We start from the raw sequence: 25,395 nt of genomic DNA on the forward strand, positions 1-25,395 counted from the left end.
GTGGAATAACATGCTTTCCTATGAAGGCTTTCCACTATGGTGTGTAGCTGCTGGAACACCAAGTTGGTCTAAATTTCTGCCAATGCACAGGCAGACTTAAGCTTTGAAAATATAAAGTAGAAACTGAAAGTCACAACAGAAAAAGCGGTTTCTGTAAAGACTATCAAAATAGTTATTAATCTGCTATAAGGAATCTGACATTGTTTATCCTGCTTGACCTGACAAGTCGTTCACCTCTAGATTGTATATGGCGTATACTGTTATAGCGCTTTACAGTCCAATTCACCCATAAACACACATTCACACACTGGAGCAACATATGGTATAGTGTCTTGCTCAAGGGCACTCTGACACATGGGCAGGCATGGCAGGGACTAAACCTGCGTTCCTCCAATCAGAGGTCAACTGTTCTACCTCTGCAACAGCTGCCCATTCTTGATGTACACTGATATTTCTGTCCCTATGCACATTTTCAGAGCCCATGCATGGCCCACAACGATTGGAGGTTGTGGACATCCAGTCCAAGCAGGTGACAATACGGTGGGAACCTCTGGGCTACAACGTGACCCGATGCTACAGCTACAACCTGACCGTCCAGTATCGCTCCAAAATACCCTTCAAAGAGGAGACTCGGGAGGAGGTGTGCTACCTCACCCAAAGCCATGATCCTCAGCACACTATTCACAACCTGACGCCCTTCACAAACATCAGCGTTAAGCTGGTGCTGCGCAACCTAGAGGGTGTGAAGGAGAGCAGAGAGCTGGAGTTACAGACTGATGAAGATGGTGAGTGAATCTACTCATTAATCTTACCAAACAGGTTGCACTGTAGTCCCTACAAGTTTATGTGCAGTTATTTGTCCAAAAAGTAGAGCTCTAGACTCCAAGGACAGAAAACTTGAGGAATTTATTTTGCCTGGTTTATGGGCATTTGTGTTGCATACTTGTACTTGAAAACCTATTCAGAGTATTTATCAGATTATTATATAAATCTATTAACCCTTGTGCTATCTTAGATGACCCCCCCCCCCCCTTACATTGAGGTGTTCTCCCTACCATGACAAAGGTGGATAAAGGTGGAAAGATTTCATGTAATCCATGGACACCAGTGAAGATCACAAATCATTGAAGAAAAAAGGTTCAGCGCACTGTCTAGTGGGTCTGGATGACCCACCTCCCAATGTTAGTGCCTAGGATAGAACAAGGGTTACACACCAACAGTTAGAATTAAAGAATAACTTGGATGAGCAGCCAAATATTTTCTAGATTAGTTTTTACAATCCAACTCCCCTGAAAAATGGAACTCTGCGAGAAAATAATGTAGATGACTTGGAATCTTTACAATTTGAAAAAAAAAATGCTTTTCTTGGTCAATTTTAACTCAAAATGAAAAATGTAACAACCTCTTTTGTTTCTTCCCAATAGTCCCAGGAGTCATTCCTCTGGAGTCAATTCAGGGCAGTGCCTATGAGGAGAAGATCATCCTGAAGTGGAGGGAGCCTGAGCAGACCTACGGGATCATCACACAGTATGAGGTAGAGAAGCCCTTATGATGATTGAGGAAAATCCATCTTATCATGGCCATTCTCAAAAGGAACCTCTTAGGTATTACACAGAACAGGTTTAATCAAATCATATTTTATTTCACTGACAGAAACAGCAGCATACTAGAACTGGTGAGTACAGAGGTTAGGGTTGAGCCTAAAAATCCACAGTATCAATTTCCTCACATTCATTAAAAATGGGACAGATTGAGGCTACCCCTCTGGGGTCCTGCGTTTGGTCAATTTTTGTGATCTAGTGAAGACTGGCTGGGGTTGTCGTTGATCCTGTCATTGGGGATGCTTTGTGGGATGGAGGGATCTACAGATGGGATGGGGTCTTAGATGTTTGACCAATTGGCATACTAACAGAGAGTGGGTGGCTCAATCAATTGTGTGCTTCAGACCCATTAGTCCCTGACCAGAACTCTTGCTTGGCTGAAGTGCTTGAGGGACGGGGGCTTGGGTTTGCCCGTGAGATCAGTTCCTACTTGGCTCCTCTCTTTGTGTAGGATGGAGTGGTTGGGCTTGGGGAATCGGTTTGCCTTGCGATGCATCCTCCTGACTCGGGATGTCTGGGACCCATGCTTGGGGTGGGGAAGACAGGGGTTTTAAGTAACATCGCGGTCAGAGAAGCTGTCCCCGAACTGAATTTTTTTCCTTACATCAATTCATCAGGGTGTCTGAGGGGGGTGTTGATTTGCAACACATCTTGGATTTGGGCTACCTGGTAGTGGCTCCTTCCTCCTTGGTTGCTGCTCAGCTCTGTGGCCTCTCCCCTCTGGGTTCACTGCAAGAAGGCGCTGGTTCAAATCCCAGCTGGGTTCCTTCTGAGTGGTCTGCATGTTGTCCCTGTGCATGCTACTCCGACCGGTACTCCGGCTTCCTCCCACAGTCCAAAAACATGCTTCATTGGTAAATTGAAGCTTAAGTTGTCCCTAGGTGTGACAGACTGTTTTTTGGATTTTTGCTTTGATGGAAAAAATCAGGTGCCATGCAATAAGATAATGCATTGCATCTTCATAAAGTAAGGTGATTTACTGCTTTCCTTCGTCTCCTCCTGTTGCTTAAAGACCCACTCCGATGAAAATTGTGTTTTAACATGTTATTGTAGCATTTTTCTCATGGAGGATAACTATGAAAGAATTGAAGCTTAAAACTGCGTTTTTGAGTATTTTTTTCAAATCGTTGTGAATCAGGAGCAGACGAAAAAAAATGCAGTTTAAAAAAAAGCTTATGTGTAGAAAATATGCTGGGTGAGCCCCAAGCTCCCTGCTCCACTCATTGACTGTGTAAGGGAACTGGATAGGGCGGGTGTGATGTCACCTGTCCTTACCTCTGGCTCCAGCAAAATGAAGCACCTTCATTCCACATTTTTCTGCAATATGGACATCGCCATTGGAGCCAGTCGAAAGTGATTGGTCAGAGTCAGTCTGAGTCAATGTTTCTTTGGCCAATAGAATGACTGAGGAACAGCTGTTTATTTCTCTATAGAAGTCAATGGAATTTTGGCTTTTTGAGCCAGCGCGACTTCCTGTTTGGAACGGGGGGTGGGATTAGTGTGTCCAGTTCCTATATACAGTCAATGGGGATCCACTTAACCCTAGTGCTATCTTAGATGACCCCACCCTTTCATTGACGTGTTCTCCCTACCATGACAAAGGTGGATAAAGGTGGAAAGATTTCATGTAATCCATGGACACCAGTGAAGATCAAATCAAATCAAATGAAACTTTATTTATAAAATAGCGCTTCTCATGCATTTTGTGCAGCTCAAAGCGCTTTAACATTAAAAACAGAAAACACACAATATTACAGTAAAAACCAAACCCACCCTTCCCACTCCCCTCTGTTAAAACACATGACCCATGGCCCCCACCTACAAAGAATAATGACTATGTAACGTTAAATAAATAAATAAGCAAACAAAAAAGTATTGCTCGGCTCTGCTGTGAGGAAACGGTATTTGGGAATCCTTTCATACCAGGAGCCAGCCTGGCCATTGGAACATCGCCACAGCGCCCACCCAGATCACAAATCCTTGAGGAAAAAAGGTTCAGAGCACTGTCTAGTGGGTCTAGATGACCCAACTCCCAATGTTAAAGTGCCTAGGATAGCACAAGGGTTAAAGAGCTCTCAGCAACAGGGAGGAGATGAGGGGCCTGAGTTGCTCTAAGCCAACGGTCAAAGCCAGCAGCTTGCTCCAGGTGCCCCATCCCTCCCATTAACATTTGGGTCTGCTGAATGACTGTTAGTTTTCATCCATTCTGCTGCTTCTCTCTACACGTTGTTCAAAATGAGTCTGGACTTCAATCTGACGATGTCTAACACGAAAAGGTTATACAGTGATCCCTTGCTATAACGCGGTTTACTTTTCACGCTTTCGCTACTTCACGGATTTGCATCGTGCATTGTGTTCTGCATTCTGATTGGCTAAAAAAGTCACTCCGCTTCTTCTCTACCTGTGCGTCAATAATGTTGCAGTTTAATGTAATGTACACGTACGTAAATTAGCTTTCCAAATTACGTACATGCAAATCATCTTGCAATTTCAAGTTTCTCTAAAACCCATAGAAAAAGAGCAACACCAACTGTCAATCACTATGTTCTTCTCCCGAACAAACACACACAGCTGCACCGCCGGCTTGAGAAGCAGAAAACACTGCAGCTTCTCAGACTGAAGAGCATTGAAATACACCTGAGCCACTATTTGTCCGTTTGTACTTTGTATTTTTTTCATGATCATTTTAAATTTCCCCCGTTTAATTCAATTACTCTCGGGTCGCGGTGGGCGGGGCTTATCTCCGCGATTTGAAGCCTTCTGTTTACATCGATGATTCAAATTATTATTTGACAGTACAGAAGTTATTTGTTGAAAAAAAAACCTTTCTAAAGTATTTTGATTTGTGAAACAAATGCTTGAGCCTGTAAAATGGTTTGTTCTTTCTTTTCTATGTATAACAGAGTATTTAATTGTATAATAATTGTTAAAAAAAATAGATGTTTTTCTACTTCACGGATTTTGCCTATCACGGGTTCTTTCTGGAACGTAACCCCCGCGAAAAACAAGGGTTTACTGTACACTTTTATTTTCCCCCCAGCATTTTCTGACTCATATGTTAAAAAACAACACATTTCTTCCTGTTTTTCTGCAGTTGCAAAATTCCTGTTTTAAGAGCCTCTAGCTTTTATTTTTTTTTATTTTTATTTTTTTAACTTGTCCTGTCCAACAGCTGGGCAGACAGATGAGAGCTGAGGGCCTCTTGTGTTGGACATATTTTACTTTAACAAGAGGGGTTATTAATCTTCAGACAAACCAAAGGTATGACTGAATAAACCCCTTTTGTAATTGAGGCCAAACTTTATTAATTTCAATCATGTCTGAAAATCTTTGGTGTTGGACCGGACGGAAAAGGAAAGAGGGGAAGAAGAGAGAGGGACGTTAGAGAGAGGGGGGGTAGGGGGTGATAATAGGAGGGGAAGGGGAGTAAGACCATGAAGCAGCATACAGCAACAAGTTTACTGGTTGTTAATCATTATGGTAAGGTTCAAATGCAGTACAAAAAGGGCGGGGCCCGTCCACACACACACTCAAATGTTATAAACACACCTGCTAGCTGCAGAAATGTCCACCTGTCGACATGTACACAAAACAGATAGTGTTCACACGCATACTTATGCCTTAAAACCAACTAGTGTGAAATATTTCAGTCATTCAATCATGCAAACTACAAGTGCAAAGGTGAGCTAACACCTGTGCTCAGGTGAGTGTTTATGTTCTTCTAAAATGGATGGTGGAACGTGACAAGAAGGAGGGAGAGTAACCAGCCACCCCCACACCCAGACGCCCCGCCGCAGGAGCAGCGGCAGCCGAAATCCCCCCAACGCCACACGGGAACCGGCAGGGAACAACCGCCGCCCGGGCGATCAAGCCCGCCACCCAGGCCAGGGCCAGCAGGACCGCCGCAAGGCCCCCAGAGAGCAGGGAGGCACGGAGGGAAAGAGAGCGCCGCCCCAGCCCAACCAGGAGAGCAGCCCCCCCGCCGCGCCGGAAGAGCCCAACGCAGGGCCCCACCGGAGAAGGACGCCCACAGCCCCAGACGAGCACCCCACCACCACCCAGGAGTTCCGGGCATCCCCCCGCCCCCACCCCAGGTACGAGCCAGGACCCCCCCAAGGGAGACCCGCTCCGCACTCCAGGCAGCCATCCGCCCGGCCCACGTTTGGTCCTGGGAGGAGCAAGGCAGGGGCCCGCCGCCCCCGCCCAGGAGGGGGAACCCCGGGGAAAAAAGAGGGCCCACAAGGGGTGTTATAAATATGGCCCGACCAGGCTCGGCCTTGTTGGAAGTTTGGCGGGGCCCAGCGCTCAGGGGCAAGGACCAGGACCCACCCCCCAGGGACACGAACACCCCCGGCTCAGGTGTAATATGAACCCCCCCACCGTGCGGAGAGAGCACCGCCGGGCCCATGGAGCCAGCACCCAAGGGACACGGCCGCCATCGCCAAGGGGCCGCACCCCCCACCAGGGAAGGGGTAGGGGACAGATGGACCCAGTTCCCACCTTCCTTGCAAAATGTGTGTGCGTGTATGTGTGTTTGAGAGGGTGTGTGTGTGCATGTGTGTGTGTTTATGTTGGAATGTATATATTGAAGGGGGAGGGGTGTGTGTACTAAGGGGGGTGCAGTTAAAATTGGCGAGTAGGGCACTAAGGGGACATCTCCTGATTACTCACAGTGATGTCCCCTCACCCTCCCCACCAAGGGGCCCTAAATGTCTAAGGTGCGGTTAAAATTGGCGGGTAGGGTGCCAGGAGGACATCTGCTGCTTGCTGGCAGTGATGTCCAAGCACCCCCCCTACCAAGGACCCTACATGTCCAAGGTGCAAATAAAACCGAAAGAGGGGGGGCCCACTCCATACGGCAACCATAGGAGGGGGGCCACTGCCAAGTACCCCCCCCCAAGGCGCATCGCAGGCTAGACCCCCCACCCCCTCACCCTAATATGAGGTTATATGAGCAAGGGGGTAAGTTGGGGTCAGCTGGTAGACTGTCCCCCGGTGGTCAAACAGCTGTCCCCCAGCCTCCCCCCCCCAGCAAAGGGGCCAGGGCCACCCAGCCCAGGGGCCCCACCCCCGGAGGCGCTGACACCCCAGGCCCAGCACCACCCACCCCACACAGAGAGAGAGGAGCCAGAAAGCGTCGCCCCCCCCCGGAGCAAGCCCAGGCCCCCACCCCCAAACGCCGGCCCTAGAAGAGCTCTGGTCAGGCCTCGACGGGACCGAGGCAGCCAACGGGCCGGGGAAACCGCCGATGGCCTCAGCGGAGACCCCGACCCGTCAACCCCCCCTGCCCCGTACCAATAGTGCCCCCCCCCTCTCCCAGAATGCCCCCCCACAGGACAGGGCCGACAAGACCCCCCCCCCCACCCCACCCCAGACCCCCAACCGAAGCGGATGACACCCAGAGCAACCGGGGGCCCCAAGAGGGCTGTCCCGTCCCGCCCCAGAGCCAGGGAAGGGCCGATCCCAGCCCCAGGTGTAGATGGACAGCCCATCCGGCGCCGCTGGGCCCCCCCCGAGCAGGGCCCCCCGCCAACCCCCCCAGCACAGGCAAAGGGACCACCCCCCCAAGCCAAGCCAGACCACCACCCCATCCCCCCACCACGCACCCCCACAACCAAGCCCAGAGGACAACGCAGCACCCCAGCCCGCCCCACCCAGGCGCCGGACCCGACCCCCCGACCAACAGAGCCCCCACCACCCCCCGCCAAGCACCGGAGGCCCCGACCCCCACCCCGGCCCACGGCAGAAGGGCAAGGAGCACCGACGACCAGGCCCCCCCACCCCCTAAGTCATGGAGTTAGCTATGGGATACCAGAGAGACCGAATTCCTTCAAAGTTACTTGAACCTTGGGCTGACATTTTTTCCAAGCTGATATGATCAAGCAGCAGATTTCTGTGTTGACTTATATTTATATTTTTCTTGCTTTTCCAATTTATTAAAATAGTTTTTTTAGCAATGCAAAGAGTTATGAAAATGATAGATGCTAATCCTCCTTCTACATCGATGGCACTCATGTCACCAAGCACACAAAGTGACGGTGAGGCAGTGATTGAAACCTTAAGCCAGACTGATAGATCGGCACATACCTGCCGCCAGAGAGCCTGGACAGGAGTGCAGAACCACAGTGCATGCATGTAACTGTCGGGTAGATTACTGTCACAGTGCTGGCAAATGTCTGAGTTACTGAGACCCATCTTGAACATCCTCTGTCCAGTGTAGTAAATTCTGTGTAGAGTTTTGAAATGGATTAGCTGCAGATTTGGACTTTTTGTCATTTTAAAGGTGTTTAGACAAAGTTCTGACCAGAAGCTTTCATTTGTGCTGATGCTCAAATCCGCATCCCATTTTGTTGTCGGAAGTGAAATATTATTATCTAAATTACATAAAAGTTTGTATATTTTTGAGAGAGTTTTATTCATTGTTAAATTAATCAGAGTGGTAACTACACCTGGTAGCTTTAAATCGTTGTCTCTGTATTTAAACTTTTTAGTAATAATTGATTTAAGTTGCTGATATTCCAAGAAGTTATATATTCCATGTTTGTCTTGAAGTTCCTGGGGAGTTATGAATCTTCTATCAATAATTATGTGCTCTAGTTGTTTTATGCCCCCTGCTTGCCAAGCTGGGAAGTGGATAATTTTTTTGTTTATGAGGATGTCTGGGTTGTTCCAGATGGGTGTCATTTTGCACGGTTGAATTGATGATTTTGATATTTTGAGAAATTCCCACCAGGCTGTTAAAGTGGCATTTATATTAATGCTTTTGAAACAATCCTGTTTTTTTAACTGTTTGGCTAATAAATGGAAGATCTGACAGGTTGATCTTTCCACATAACGCCTGTTCCAAGTCTAACCATGAGTTGGTTTCTGGATTATTTTTTAACCATTTTAAGATGTATTGTAATCTATTTGCAAGAAAGTAATTGTGGAAGTTAGGTAATTCTAATCCTCAACAGCTTTTTGCAGATTTTAGACTTTTTAGACTAATTCTTGCAGGTTTATTGTTCCATAAAAAGCTTGATATGGATGAGTCTAATGTTTTGAACCATTTTAATGGCGGTTGTGTGGGAATCATTGAGAAGAGATAATTAACTTTGGGTACGATTTTCATTTTTACTGTGGCTACCTTGCCCATAAGGGACAGAGGCAGGTTGGTCCAGCGTGTTAGATCGTCCTGTATGTTTTTCAGTAATGGGGTGTAGTTTAGCTGCACCAGTTCTGATAGTTTGGGGGGAAAATTGATACCTAGATATTTGATATTTCCTGATTTAACTGGTATTGTGAGTCTTTGCTCCGCATTATTGTTCAGTGGTAATAAAACAGACTTATTCCAATTAATGGAATAGTCTGATATAGAGGAGAATTCATTAATGATTGTTGCCGTTTTATTTACAGAATGTAAATTACTTAAAACAGTAATATGTCATCTGCATAGAGACTAATTTTATGATGGCTGTGTTTGGTTTTAATTCCTTTAATGCTCTCATTCTGTCTTATTGCTGCAGCTAGAGGCTCAATAAATATAGCAAAAAGAGAAGGAGAGAGTGGGCAACCCTGTCTGAAGCCTCTAGCTTTTAAACGTAATCAAAACTCATTGTTTGGGTGCAAATGAATATAGGGTTCCTGCGGAAATCCTTAATATAAGGATTTCTACAAATGTATTTTTCTTTTATATCCTAATTAGCTATTATGGTAAAGTTTGAGGAACCTGGGTAGGGATTTCAGTATCTGACCTACCCATTTGGTTTCTATTTGGGCCGTTTCATTTTGGAAATCATGGGGTTGCTGGAGGCCCTCCAACGGTTGGGTGAAGGTGGAGCACACCCCGGATGGGTCACACACACAGTCACGCCTACAAGACAATTCAGAGCCACCAGTTAACTTATGAGGCATTTTTTGGGTTGTCAGAGGAAACTAGACATTTAAATGCATGCATTCAAACTCCAGACAAAAAAGAGCCGGCTGAGATTTGAACCGGGGCCTTTTAGCTTGGAGGCGACAGTTCTAAACACTACGTCACAGCTCATTGTCATACCTAAATATTTACCAATATATTTTGTTAGAAGTTTTGTAATAATAATTACGTTTTATAAGTTGCTTTTCAAAACACCCAGGGTTACAGTACTATAAGTAGTACTGTAACTTGTACACACAGATCTTCCCACAGGCCCCCGTTGAGTCCAGCCAAAAGTGATGAGGTGGGATCACTACTCCGAGGGCCCGCTACCTATGGGAGAGGGGTCAATGCTATATGGTTTGGGTCACAGTCGAAGGCAGTGCCTTGGCAGCCAGACCCCCGGTCACTGAATTTTGGGGACTTGAAACATCTTTTCCATGAGAGGGGACGAGGCCAAGAAGGTTGAAAGGTTCCCACTATACAGTCTAGCTCACCTCCACATGGAGCAGAACATGATGGATGTTATTCTATTCTAAATAGGATTTTTTTACCGTCAACTTCAGTTACCTTAGGGTCTGAAAGATGATGCCTTGGCTGCATGTTTTGCAATCTTGTGAATTTGATAGTGTGTGTGTAAAAAAACAAAAACGAATTCACAAATATATCACGCTGAATCATGAATTCTTTCTGGTAAATCTGTATTTATTCTCGGTTCCAGGGTGTTCCATTGTAGTTGAAAAGACCTGCACATGTGTCCAGTGTCCACAAGTCATTTCAAACTCCTCTGAAATTATATGATATTGGATTTTGGTGTTCAAACTCATTTCCCAGACAAAGAACAAATGAGAAAAGCCTTCAAGCATTTCAAAACTTGATGGCTACAAATTATGCAGGTCTCCAAACTCCCTTTGTGTTTAGTAATTGGAATTATAATGGAGGTGCTTCTTTACCAGCAAAGGCATTTTGTTAAAGTAGGACTCTACACTTATTAAAAATGAACATTAACAAAAACACTAACCTTAATGGCTCTCACCAGAGCTCCCAGTGTTTTTTTTTAATGAAAGAGAAATACATTAGTTTGTTCCTCCATCCTCAAATCCACCAGCATGCATCAAGCTTTGGCTTTAAAATATGAGGCGCTGCTTTCTAAGTCAAATGTGAACCTGTAATGAGGCAGTCTGTTTCCATGGTCCCTCTAAACCGGACTTCCTTTGGAAACCAGAGTGACTGTTTGTTTTTTATGAAGCAAATATAATCAGACACATCAATGAAAAACAAATGACATCAATCTATTTGTGGAGGTCTTAATTACGCAGTTAAGTTTAGAGTTTAGGACAGTAGAAATAATCCATCTTTTTGTTTTTTGATTTGATTTAAAATGGTTTATTTCAAGCAATCAAAGCAAGAATAATGCACAAAAGAATACCCTCAGCAGTTATACATCCATATTAGTATATTATTGAGTTTGTGTAATAACATGCATCAACCTGGTAAATATAATAGACTTTATCTGTTGGTGCTTCTGGATGTTTCTGATGGCAAATCTTTGTTCCATGAAAACACATTTTTATCAAGCTCAAGCAAATACCATAAGATTCTGTCCATCTTCTCTTTGTGCTAGATCTTTTACAAGGCGGTGAGCTCCTTTGACCCTGAACTGGACCTCTCCAACCAGAGTGGGAAAGTAGTGAAGATGAGCAACGAAACCACCCACGTGTTCACAGGCCTGTACCCAGGCTCCACTTACTCCTTCACCCTGCGTGCCAGCACAGCCAAGGGCTACGGCCCTCCCGTCATTACCCAGTTCACCACCAAGATTTCAGGTCGGAGAAGTCAAACGAAGCATGTTTTAGAATAAGGAATGCAACTCTCAAGACAAAATATTTTTCCTAGAATAGCAATACATAAATCTGATCATCTGATTTCCAAGCAGACATAGTTTCTTAGAGGACGATGAGCATGAATGGATTCTGACAAAAGCTGCCTATTCACCACAGCACCCTCCATGCCTGCTTATGACCAGGAGACCTCTCTGAACCAGACAGACAGCACCGTCACAGTCCTCCTCAAACCAGCCCAGAGCAGAGGTGCCCCTGTAAGGTAAGAAGAGAACAAAGTCAGAACATTTCACCATTAGTGACAAACTTTAATCAAAGAGCTTTTTTTTAATAGATACTCTACCATGAAGTTGATTTCCGTGCCTTGATGTTCACATTTGGGCTTTGTGAATCTTAAACCTGGTGCGGGTCCCTGTCATTTATTTGTCTGAACCCCAAACGCTACGGAGTACATGCGGGAATGTTTTCTGGCTTGATGAAGTGTAAATTATTATTACTGCAGAAAAGCTGCTCTGTTTGAATATCACGTTTTTTTTTAATGTCATTTAGCTTACAAAGGCCACTGCGGCTTTAGGTTGAGTTGATTTATTTTGGTTGGCGTCTCCGTCAGTGGTTTCTGCTCCACTGTTCACATGGGATTTTGGCTGAAGCCCAGACTGAGCCCTGCAGGAGGTCTAAGCTGTTGTTTGGAAGGATCTGCTGCAGCGGTCAATGTTACAGCAGATCTGGAGAAGCCTCCCACTGAAGACTCTGTGTTGTTGAGTCACTGTGTTCAGCTTTAGGTCCTGCCGTCCTAACAGGTGAATAAGGAAATGATCACAGATTCTTCTTCATTCAAGGAAACTTCTTGTTTCTGCACCATGTGTCAGTGGTCCAACAGCATCATTTATATCTTTGCAGCGTGCTGTATTTGTCCAGCTGAGCTGGACTAAACATCCTAGTATCCAGTAGATCCTCTGCTGAACAGGGTACTACGGTGGCCCAGAAGGGTCACAACACAACACAATAACTTACCTCACAACACCTTAACTCACAACACATTTGCATTCAGGGATGGCATTGTCAGACAGAAGTATGTTGTGTTGTCAAAAATACAGAAGAGAGTGAAATGTGATCTAATCTTCAGGGACAGCTTATGGCTTTCTACATGTTTTTAGCATACAAGTTATTTGTCTTCCCATGCGAGCAGTTTTAGGTTTTCTCTTTAAAAACACAATTCTTTATCATGAGAACTGGATTCTTTTGGTAAAACTGATTCTCATTTACTTTTGTAAAAAAGTTTATTTTTCTTTCGCAAGAATGTCATATATTTCTATAACTGTTCTGTAAAAACTCACAGTACACACAGGGGAGTGACAAACTCGCGTTTCCTGAACAAATCCATTTTATGCCATCACATCAGAGTTTTTTAAAGACTGCAGCTTGGACATCTTTCGTCAGGCTTGTCAGCTCCTGTTTGCCAGACTTTCAACTGCTGAGATCTCGAGAAGACGCCCCAGCAAGTAAAACAAAATGATGGTGTGTTTCTCGCAGGTTTTGATGACAAAAGCAGCCGTTCTTATCAAATACGTAGTTACAAACCTTTCATTGTAAAACAGTGTTCAGAGTTGAAGCTTCTGTTCATTAACATCCTGCTGTTTACCCCTGAAAGGCACAGGCTGCAGGAAAGCCTTTCAGAAATGTCAATTTTGGATGATTCCTTAAATTTGATCATGTTGGTTCAGAAGATGCATACTCTGACGTAGATCTAAGATATTTTTTATCATTATTGATGTTAACCCTTGTGCTATCTTAGATGACCCCCCCCCCCCCCCCTTCCATTGACGTGTTCTCCCTACCATGACAAAGGTGGATAAAGGTGGAAAGATTTCATGTAATCCATGGACACCAGTGAAGATCACAAATCATTGAAGAAAAAAGGTTCAGAGCTCTGTCTAGTGCAGGGGTCACCAACCCTGTGCCCGCGGGCGCACACACCCCTTGTGGCGCCCGCAGGGAATGCACCCAAAGAAAATCTTTTTTTTTTTTTTTTTATTGAAGCAAATATTCAACAAACAACCACGGCATGTCTGTCAATGACAACAATATCAATTCTGAGATAAAGGTAGACAAAGAAAACCCAAATATGTAAACAAATATGACTTAAAAAATAATCACTAAAAGTAAGTGTCTATTACAAAAGTTTAAATAGATCAAATAAATTACACAATTTCTGGACATTCTTATGATTCATGTAATGTAAAGATTTTGAGAATAGGTTGAGGTGGTTGAGTAATCCATTAATGTGAGGATTAATATTCCTGTCTGTTTTTATTTACATTTATGTTTAAAAAGTTAAAATTAAGTTAAAGTTACAAAGGTTTAAAAGTTTAGCTTTAGTGTGTTCAATAAATATTTATCTTGTTCGGCTGCAACCTAAAGTCTGTTTTGAAATTAGGCTCCCTCTGCAACTGAGTTTGACCCCCCCCTGTAATACGAGTCTAGAAAATTCATGCATGTTTTTGTGTGTAAAATGAGCAAATAAAAATAGGGCACACAAAAGGAAGTCCTCAAATTGTGTTGTTTTTTTTTTGGGGGGGGGGGGGGGGGGGTAGGAGGTTTTTAGTGGCGCCCTTCATACCACTTGGTGCCCATGAAATAGCCCTCGGTCTCAAAAAGGTTGGTGAACCCTGGTCTAGTGGGTCTAGATGACCCCACTCCCAACGTTAAAGTGCCCAGGATAGCACATGGGTTACAAGACAAATCAGCGCAGCACTTTATGGCAGTGCTGCACTTAATTACAATTAACATTGTATAAATGAATAAATGATAAATACAATTAATTGTGAAATGCTTTGATGACAGCAGAGCTTCTTGTCTCAACAGGTGCATGTCTCCTTTTCCATCTCCTGCCTCTTTATCAATTTTCAGAGGACATGGCGACTAGCGGGTTGTCTTCATGTGTAGCTGCCTTTAAATATGCTAAAGAGAAGAGGTGGAGGAGACAGCAAACAGGAGACTGATGGAAGTTTTAGGAAATATATGGGAAGCTTTTTCAAGGTGTTTTTCAGCCACAATAACGAAGCCCCTTCTAAAAGTGGACGGCCAATAATTAACCCTATACATATACGTTTTCATTTTAAATGACTGAATTCAGTTGGGTCTGCAAAACCATTCTGGGTAGCACTTTACCTTTTACAGACAGTGAATTATGCTTACTGTGCAGAATTTAGGCCCAATAAGACTTGGAGGTTCCTGAAAGTAACAAACTCTGAAGCAGATTCAGAGATTCTTCATTGAAGGAGGACATCCATCTGCACTGGTTTGTGCAGCCGTTCATGCAGAACAACACGCAATGAAAGCCAACACTTCTACAAATCAATTTGAAATGCTCTGTGAAAAGGATTTGACTGAAGACAACAGTGATTAAGGAGTCGCAAAGCAAAAGTTTCCTGGTCTGATCATGCTCTTCTGCATACAATTATACTTTTTCACCTATAATTAAAATGTAAAATAATGATTAATGATAGACTGTTCTCAAGTGATAATTCAATGAGCAATTTCTTTATACAATTTAAAAGGATTTTTCCATTTTTCAAGTTAATTTGCAATTCTAAGTTAATTTTAAATTAATCTAAAATCTACCGTGTCTTTGTGTCAAAACTCAAAATCAATTGAAAAATATACCCCACAGGTATGGATCAGAAAAAGTGATGAATTGGGCCCAGGGGTAGGAATGAGGCCATTTTCTGAACCCATTGAACCCCCTTTGGGGTCCCAGAGCTGCTGAAGCCTATCCCAACAGTGGGGCAAAGGCAGGGTTACACATTGAAGAGGTTTCCATTGCAGGGCTGTTTTACAATTTCTTTTGAATTCTGGAACTAGAACACTGTTGCAAATTAAAATGCAATCCATTTTAGATTACGTTAAAATGAAATTAAAACCGAAAATGAACTGAAATGTCGTTTTTCATGTTGAATTATCAATTGCATAAAACATTTTAAAACTACTGATTTGCATATGGAATTGACAGTTGTAAAATGTGTTTTCTATTAAATTGTGGTACACAAATGTATCTATTTAAAATACAATTGATGAACAAAAGTAAGACGGATTTGGATTTTCTTCACGTTGATTTCTAAATTGGTAAATGGATTTTTTTGAATTTATGCTTGGATTTCATATTGAATTGTCCAACGGAATCTGCTATTTGAAAATGTATGATTAAAAAAATGAAATTTCTACTAAAAATATTAGTGTGGATGACATCAGTTTCCAGATGTGATGCTGTAACACTGGAAAATGGGGGATTGCTCGATAGTGTGGGGGTAAAAAAATGGCACATATGAGCCGTGCTGGCGTTAATTGATGGACCACAGCAGACATTTTCTTGGCTGTCAATTTTTACATTTTTCAGTGTAATTACTAATTATTATAACATTTCCACCCTGACATTTGCCTCTAATTTCTGAAGCAGGGGAACAGTTTTTACCAGAGGGTATGTTGTTGCTTTAAGAGGATTATTGAACCCTCTATCAGTCTTGTCATGTTCAGCTAATGTGTGCAGAAGCCCGTCGTAGGGCCAGAACCCGCCTCCTCACTCAGGAACATCAAAATAGACGTTTAATAAACGATTTATGATGCTTTCCTTATCATCCTCCACACTAAATCAGCTGTTCTCTTCTGTCAGATGTTTTTTTTTGCCTTGAGGAAGCTCGTGCAAGTCAAAAAAAATCAGTAAAATACTCCAGTTTCAGTAGAATTTAGGTGTTATTTCTGCCCTGTAGCATCAGATTATCTTGACTTAACCTAAAATCACTTCAGTGATTTTTCTGCCATCTTGAAATAAGCAACAACCTTCTTTAATTTTTGCACCGCGAGCAGCAGCAGCTGTAACGTATGCTACCTTCTGATTTGTTGGCTTCACAGCTAAAATCTGGTGTAGAGACAGAAGCAGGAGGGAGATGCTGGGTCAGGAGAACCGCTCTTAAATCACATTAAGGCACCGCTGGCACATTAGCATTACAGAGAGACGGCCAGGGATTGGAATGCTCCCTGTACCCCCCCCAGCCCTTGAGAAAAATAAATCTAAGTTTCAGGTCACAATTCAGTCGATTTCAAGTCAATCCACCATAATTGGTTGGCGTCACATGGCAGCAGAGCTGAAATCTATCGGGCAGCGAAGCTGGAGGAGGCCTAATTGGTGTCAGTTCAGGTTGCATCGTGTCCGGCGCTGCTGATAGATCAGTCTGAACAGCTTAAAGCCTTCTTCTGGTACACCTTCCCTTTTCACCTCTGTTCAATTCTTAGTTCCTCAATTTTCTGTTCTCAAAGATCCAGAAGCTTTTTGTGAAATGTGCCACACAAATAAAAATTACTTATTAATCTGCAGGAGTTTTATTGCAAATACTGAAGCAAGTGGAGTAGCTGAGTATTAACTATTTCTGCTCCCACTGCTCTGAAGATTGGAACCCATCTGTTGGTGATGTTTTCTAGAAGAAAACCAAAGAGGAGGTTTATGGATGCAGTGAAAGAAGACATGAAGGAGCAAGGTCATGCAGCTTTGGCTTCTTTAGTCATAGCCTCCAATGTTCATTTTTAACCCCTAAAAGCCATAGTGATGCACTGAATGTAAGGCTGAAGCCAAATCCTCCCCCCACCCCGACATTAAGCCCTCCAAACGGACAGTTATGGAAAAATAGTGTCTTCAAATTTGGGTACTCCAACTTGATGACATCATCAATAGCCACGGGTCAGCTACGATAGCATGGAGGTGCTAGTGCTCAGAAATACATAAACACATCAGTTTTATATCATTAAAAATGTCATGCTAAACAAAAAGTCATTACTTACATTTAAATGTAGACATTTGTGCTCTAAAGGCCCGTTCACACCGGGATGAATTTAACGCCTCGTGACTAAACAAAAGGCACCAATGAGAGTGTGCACACCGACGCGAAAAAACGCCAGGCGTCAGAGCGTCAAAAAAAAAAAACGCCTCGGGTTCGTTTTCTATTCGACCAATGAGAATGGCGCTTTCGCACACGTGTCTGGAGCTTCTGAAGTTACAGTAAAACACAACTTGGGGGCGCTCAAACACAAAACTGCCTTGCTGAGCACACATACCAGCGAAGAAGATAGACGCCGAGTAGCGTCTACACTGCCGCGAAGAAATAATGACGGACATTCTAAAATATCCCCGAACCAAGCACCAGTCGGAGCTACTGGTGCTTGAAATATTCATGTTTTCTTTGTATGATTCTGACAAGCGCGTAAACACTTGCTCTCTTCTTCTGAGTGAAAAGCGACTTTAAGAAGCATAAAATTGTGCAGCGCCACCTTGTGTACAGGAGTATTTCTGTTTACATTAAGCGCCATCTAATGTCAGGGAATGAAATTGCATGTTCGCTCGGCTCATCGTCAGCGAAGATCGCCTGGGTGTGAACACAAAAAACGCTGGCGAAAAACGCTGGCGAATAACGCCTGGCGAATATTCATCCCGGTGTGTACGGGCCTTTAAGCTCACCCACGTGAAGAAAAGCACTTCTCCTCAGAGTAACGCGGCGGAAGGATGCAGAGCCCCCCCGCTGCGAGGGTTAGCCCGTAAAAAAACATTTTGGGCACCACTACCCCTTGCAATTGGAGGGATAAGGAGAAGCCGTAGGGGTAGAATTTATGTTTAGCCCAGTTCAAATTCCTTAAAAAATGAGCAGATCATGCTGTCCTTGTCACAGCAGAAGACTTGGTTCTAAAACTGAGGTCTGCTCCTCCAGATTTGTTAGAACTTATCGGATCATTTCCAGCCTCATGCTTCTCCTGGGAGGACTTATTTACTGAAACCGCATTAGCTGCATTTTTGTTTCATTATCATAGGGGGACTAGGGGTGTGTGTTGGCAAGAGTCTGGCGATCCGATACGTATCCCGATATTTTACCGAAACATATTTTACACTGTAATAAAATTTTCAAATTCAGTTTATTTAATGATCACAATTTTAAGCACTACAACTGTATCTCATATATAAGTTGCTTTTACCAAGGCAAATTCAACAACAACAAAATATTTTTCAGCATAAGAAAAAACAAAGAATGTATGTGCCTTAACTAATAATGGGGAATTAAAATACTGGGTATTTTTTTAATATTGCTTAATGTAGCTTCTCCAGTGCTTTTAAATGGTTGAGGAGCCTGAATGGTGCTTCAAAAATAAAGGGTGGGAGCACTGATTCTTTCCAGAAACAATAAAGTGCGATGACGAGGCAGCATGATGACAGAATGAAGGAGACGTTTTAATGTGACAAAGATCCTTTGTTTTGTTAACATATCACTCTGCTCTGCACCGTTGCAGCCAGGCTTTCTCATACTAGCAAACTATTAACGTCGATCACCACGATGTCGGCCTTTTTTCAGAGCGTTGTACACATCCCTCTGATTCATCAGGTCTCTGAACTAGAATCTATTGCTGGGAGGTTCAGCAGAACTTTGACCCGCTTTGCTGACAGCATTAGCCGCTGCGCAGCTGCACTGCTTTTCGTTTTTATCTGAGCCGCTAAAAAACACAGCAATCCACGTTTTTATACCTTACCGGCAGCAACATGGCTCAGAGTTTCTGTTTGGTATCCATACCAACTAAAAACGAAGTCGTTCATGGCTCATAAAAACAGAACCAGCTGCCTCTGGCTGCAGTCTTCCTGTTGTCTTGTGTTGTGTTCAGCTGCTCAAAGAGGCTCCGTGTTCTCTGCTGCCAACTAGCGGTCGGAGGGTGAAGTGGACAACAAGAGTCAGACACTGAAGGACGCTCAGAAATAATTAAATAAATATCGTCATGGCAGCATTTTGAAGCCATACAAGTATTGCCAAATGAAGTATTGCGATATGTTGCCAAATCGATTTTTTTTCTTACACCCCTAATACTGATTGTCAGCAAGTTCGAATCAGAAACAAAAGAGATGATGAGGTAGGTTTTACACAAAACAAACCCAGTGTCTGATAAAAAATAATTTAACTGCTTAATAGAATTTATAGACACAATGAACTTCATTGAATCAAAAGAGATGATGATTTTCTGCTGCAATGGTTTCACATTGCACTAAATGACAGAATCAAAATGATTCATTCTGTAAACTCTTCCTCTGCTCAAAGGCACATCAGCTTCCTCAGTAGAACACACAGCTCTTCTACTGAACGCAGAGGAAATTATTTTTTACATGAAGGGCGGGTGCTTTCATAAAGTATGGTCTTGTCATTTATAGTAGTAGGTTTAGGGGCTGTCATCTGGACTTAGTTTTTAAAGGTTTACTGTAAAAACTGAGTCCAAATGACAGCCCCTAAACCTACTACTATGATGGAATCAACCTGGATGAATGAGAGTCTATTGTCATTTAAGCAGTGTATCGCATAACCCCCCCACCCCAAAGCATGTTTGCTGAATCTCGTGTAGATTTTAGTTGCAGTTTCGTTTCCCAGTGGAGTGAAGATTCTGTGACACAAAGACTGGGGTTGGGATTTCCACGTTACTAGACTTCTTACCCTTGGAGCCTCATAGCCGTTGGCACTTGGTATTTTGCCTGAGGAAAAGAAGCCAGCTCTGCTCACACAGCCTGTCATTAAGTCATGGCACAACCACATCATCAGATAACAGAAAGCCACCAGGGACTGACAGTTTCTTTTCTTAATCTCTCTATCTGTTGGTTTTGGAATACTAAGTGCTGATATTGGCAAAACAATCCAAGGTTTATTGGGTTTTTAAAGGAATACATGACCAAACATTAGGATTTGTATAAAGAAATATGATGAGAAGTACACATAGCATTTAAGTCAAAGTCAAAGTAACTTTGTCAATCTCTACAACGTTTCCACATGCATAGAAATTGAAATTCTGTTTCTCTTCAACTCTAGTCTAAACGGGGAAACAACTTCAAATCACAGAATAAAACAAATAAACACACTATAAATAGGAGAAAAAAATAAAGTAACTGTAGTTTAGTTCCTGGAAGACTGGTGAAGGTGCACTTAGTGCTGATGAGGTAGATGACGTGTGTATGTCAGGGTCCAGCAGAGCAGGAGGCAACGGGGCAACAAGAGGGAAATGGGGGCAGGGCTGGGAGAGAGTTCAGCTTCCTGATAGCCTGAGTCTGCTGGTCCTGGCCTGGAGACGACGTGGTCTTCTCCCGGATGGCAGCAGACTGAAGGAGCTGTGGGATGGATGGGTGGGGTCATCTGCAATGCAGAGGGCTTTTCGGGTGAGGCGGGTGTTGTAGATGTCCTGGAGGGAGGGAAGGGGGGCACCGATGATCTTCTCAGCTGCCCTCACGATGCGTTGGAGGGACTTCCGGCAGGACGCGTTGCAGCAATAATTGGGGAATCCCTTAAGTGGAGTGGTGACTGAGGCGCAGGGGGACACGACGCGCCAGATGCACCGGGTGACACCCCCCCAAAAGCCCGCAGAGGTCCAACAGGACGGCTGGAGGAAGTCAGAACCGGCTCATAAGCCACTCGTCCTCGTTTGCCAGCAAGTCTTCTTGCTGTCTAAAGATGCGTTCACTCTGAATTCTTCCATTTGCCACATCTTCTAAGAGCGCCAGATCAGCCATTGTGCGTCATTACGCATTGTGATGGGGCATTTTATTTCCCTCCATTTAATTACATCTGACAAGCTACAGATGTCGGGAATAATCCACGTGGAAATGGGAAATTGATCAGCAAATGTAATTTCTTGTTGCTTTCTGAATGGTTGAGACATACGCCATACATTGTTTTATCAAAAATAAAACAAACTAAAGGCATATGCATGAATACCATAATTCTGTAGCTTATGAAGAAATGTTTTACTATGAAAACAACTTTCCCAAGTGGACAATTAATGCATCTCTCTCCATCTATCCATCCGTCTGTCTGTCTGCACCTCTATCTGCTCCGCCAGACGGACACATTATACACGCGGCTAATCAGTTTTGTACATTATTTCGTTCTGTTAACTACATTATTTATGAGGATGAATTGCACAACATGCCAATATTGCAGAACATATTTCACTTTTCTTTTTCCAAATAAGTGTTCATTTGAATTTCTGTTGTAATTTTCGTTTGATTGTTTTGTTTGTTTCACTGCTGATCGATCAAACGGGTGTTGGTGTAGCTGTTAATTGTCAGACTTGCTTTGTGAAGTCTTCATGTTATTTCTGAGAGGCAGTATTGTCATTTTCACTTTCACGTGTTTCTTCCATCTGCCGACGGCGTCGCCGTTTCTCATTCCACCCGTTTTTGTGCGTACGCCTGGGTCAGAGCTTGAAGGACCGCACATTTTCCCGTCAAGTTTGCTTTTCATAAATCTCAACTATTGCGTAGAGATTCGCGTACGCCTTCTTTTGTGCGTACGCAACCTTTAGAAATGAGGCCCCTGAAATCCACCACCATCTCCTTCGTCTTCTCCACGTTCAGGAGGAGATTATTGTCTCTGCACCAACCAGCCAGGTGGCTCACCTCACTCCTGTAGTTTGTCTCATCACCGTTGCTGATGAGACAAACTACACATTTTATGTCTCTTAATCGATGACAGTAGATTTCAGCTGAAGGGTCATTTCTCTGCTGCTCTGCAGCTGCTTAACTGGCTCCACTGCACCACCTGTACTTCACCTTTGACCTCTGCCCTCAATAGGAACATGTAATTAAAGGCTGAATTCTCCTGCAGACTCTCAGCAGGGTTAAAAATGTCATCATTTTCTCACCTAGATGCCAAACATGGGAAACCCACCTTGTGCAAAGGCAGATTTTCGAATGTACTTTAACTGCAGGGGTAAATATGCTGTACACTGCAGAATACTGGTTCAGACACTACCAACCGCAGGGAGCAATTGATCACGTCCAGAGCTGTGAGTGCTGAGAATCTTCTGCACAAACATCTTTTTTTTACTTGTCAGATGGATGTTCAGGGTCACTTACATTTCTTGCCTCTGCCCATTGTCATTTTCATAATGCATGTTCTGTGTAAATACAGGGATTAAACATGTGTGATTAGATATACGCAGTAATGGTTTAAGTCAGGGGTGTCAAACTCATTTTGGTTCTGGGGCCACATTCAACCCGTCTGATCTCAAGTGGGCCGGACCAGTAGCGTAAAGGCAAACAGCTTTATTCTTGTTTTTTTACTCAATTGGAAAACATGCCTCAACCAACATGGTAGCCTACTCATTTCTTATTACACATTCATTCACAGAGGCCAATGGATCTTAAATAAAATTAATTTCACTTTAAAAATATTAGTTTATTCAACTTTATACAGACTGAATATTTTAAATCTGACACTGAAGCAATCCTGATAATAAATTCAAGAGGGGCTACAGACAAAAATGAAACATCTTCCTAAAATGTAAACGTCCAAACGATGACAAAATTACACTAAATTAAACTTGCAAACATTTGTGAGAATCAGAGTTTGGAGTTAACCTCCTTTCTCTCCTGAAACTTCACCAGACCGTCAATATCAGGATTCCAATCCTGTGCAGAAACACATTTACTGTCATTCAAGTGTTCAAAACACAATGAAATGTCCATTATTATTATTATTCATAATTATAAGAATCTTTCCTGGTTTCTGCCTGAATTTTGTGGAAACACCTGCCTCCTTCCTGACCTTTGATGGAGCGCCATCAGTGACCAAAATTACTTCATGTGACCAGTTCACTCCAACATCGTCCAGCACAGTAACTAGAGAGCTGACTATGTCATCAGTTGTTGTGTCCATCAACTCAAGAAACTCCGCTGTGACGTCTCTTTAACACCTCTAAGAAATATGCACAGTTATGTGTGATGTTGGTGCTCTCATCAATAGTGACTGAAAATACAATAAATGACTGGAATCCTTCATATGGCTGCCCATGTTTCCTCAGAGATGTTGGATCTGATCGGAATTCTGAGAGACTCATGTTTAAGGTCGACTGCTTTTTGGGAACAAGACTTCTGCAGCCTTCAGCATTTTTCAATAAGTTCACCATCAGAAAATGGTTTGGATGTTTGCTCCAACTTGTCTGCAGTAAGGTAGCTAGCTGTCACTGCTCCATCACTGACGTCACGGCTGCAGTAAATCCAGATGGTTATTTATCGGTCCAGCTAATAGTTGCTAAATCTTTTTTTTTCTTAACTGCAAATGGTGAAACTTTTCTTTGTGGAGAGTCTCATAGTGGTGCTGAATGTTATATTCTTGGAGAACCTGTTGATGACATACCAAGCATGCAGGTTTGCATTCAGCTCCGTGAACAAATAAAACGCTTTCCATTTTCCTGGAAAGCTCAGGACTTCACTTCAACCTTTTTTTCTTCTTGACAACATTTTGGTCATTAGGGTGTCTCTACTGATCATCCTTCAGTGGTGAACCAAACTACTGCCTACCCAGACACAGAGCTGTTAGGTTTTGTTTTTGGCACATGCAGAGTTATGCTGTTTCACCTGTTTAGCTTTTACTTTGCTCTCCCTAGTGGCGGAATTGCGCATTACGGTTATTTCTTTAAAAAATGATAAATCGCCACTGGAATGGACTAGAAACTTGCTTTCTTTTTTAAACATCGTTATGATTTTTACACTTCATGTGTGGGCCGGACTAAACCACCTGGCAGGCCGGATTCGGCCCGCGGGCCGTATGTTTAATACCCCTGGTTTAAGTGGTTTCCTAAAGAACAAACTCATAAATTGCCTGCAATTCAAACAAATTCAAGCAGACGGAGCATTGATGTGCTCATCACTGTCAGCCAATAGGCAATCTTTGTTTTCCCCTTTCAAGGCTGATGTCCAATGTCAAAGCAGGAGCTAATATTGAACGCTACAACGTTACAAACGTTACAAATTACATTTCTATCTTAAATGCTCGCTGTCCTCTCTGGGATTCATTTGCATGTTTAAACAAGTTGAGATTCTTTATTCATTTGTAAGTTAACAAGTATGAAGTGCTTTTTCCTCTCGCACTCCATGAAAGACTTACAATTAAAAATTTCCAATGTGAAACTTTCTTGAAGGTATTTTATTCACATTGGAATAAAAAATAAATGTAGGAAAATATCTCACTTGTACACAAACCATTTTCTGTGAATCAAAGTATCAAATTTATGTCCTTTCTTTTTGGTAGAATCCCTGATCGAATTATTACTTTAGTCTAACTTTTAGGACTATCTTGTTCAAACAAAAAGACATCCAATGGTGTGACTCTCAGTGGCACACAGACTTTAAGTATTTCTAATCTGTCTGATGGAAACAGCTGGGAGTTATAACAGATAGTGTGAGGCTGTGGACACTCCACTCCTCTCCTCCATGTGTGCAATACTCATCCCTCCTCCAAGCCCCGGCTGCTGCCCTTTGGGGCTTTACATGAGAACCCTGATTGGCTCCTTTACCCCACCTTTCATCCCTGTTGTGACAATATTATTGCCCATCATTTGTGCAGATCAGCTGATTAGCTGCAGAGTGCATGTTGGAATGGTTTGAGTGCCCAGCCTTAAAGCTGTGTCACAGAAAACAACTTTGTGTGCAAAAGATGTCAGATAATCTGCAAAACCATTACAGAAAATTTTCATTCTTGCACCCATTCGCTTGTCTTTATTGCATATCAGCATTGATCCGTGTTGTGCAAGTTGATATAATTCAAGAGCAACCTATCCATCTTTTTTAAATACTTCATTCTAGTTTGGAGTGGCAGTTTGCCAGAACTTAACGCCTCCTAAAAGGTGGTATAGTACACCAAAGACTGTTCACAGTCGCTTACAGGGCAACACAGAGAGAGAAAAACCACACATTTATTTTCACGCCTGAGGAAAATTTAGCTTAACCCTCATCAATTAACCTTTCAAGTATGTTTTGATTGTGGGAGGAAGCTGGTTAAAACTCCAAGAAGGTTCTAAGGGCAGGGATGCCCGCTTTAGTTTAATCTGTTTAGTTAGTTCAGTTTAGAATTTTCCTATTGAATTCTATGTATTCATCATCTTTTTTTTCTTTCTTTTTTTATCAAACTTTATTTGTCAGCTTTTTCATTCACAGTATCCTGTTACAGTATTGTTGGGCTCATATTTATAGATATAGACCGGAAACAAAAACAAA

The 25,395-nt window shown here is 43.0% G+C and overlaps 1 protein-coding gene and 1 long non-coding RNA gene across 2 annotated transcripts in view; one reads left to right on the forward strand and one right to left on the reverse strand.

Annotated features, from left to right (window-relative positions):
* The window catches only part of ptprm (protein tyrosine phosphatase, receptor type M), a gene marked incomplete in the record, with an annotated part of 229,034 nt that overhangs the window by 106,793 nt on the left and 96,846 nt on the right, over positions 1–25,395 (forward strand). Inside the window, 4 exon segments of the mRNA XM_023964783.1 lie at positions 477–785; positions 1,425–1,534; positions 11,120–11,321; positions 11,496–11,598. Of these exon segments, the coding sequence (XP_023820551.1) occupies positions 477–785; positions 1,425–1,534; positions 11,120–11,321; positions 11,496–11,598 (724 nt within the window).
* Positions 10,179–19,029, reverse strand: LOC110014830. The gene is made up of 2 exons (XR_002289841.1): positions 18,900–19,029; positions 10,179–11,591 (listed from the first exon to the last, which is right to left on the reverse strand). It is a non-coding gene; the product is annotated as an uncharacterized LOC110014830 (long non-coding RNA).

This window comes from Oryzias latipes, chromosome 17 (genome assembly GCF_002234675.1).
Source record: "Oryzias latipes chromosome 17, ASM223467v1".
Classification (NCBI taxonomy): Eukaryota; Metazoa; Chordata; class Actinopteri; order Beloniformes; family Adrianichthyidae; genus Oryzias; species Oryzias latipes.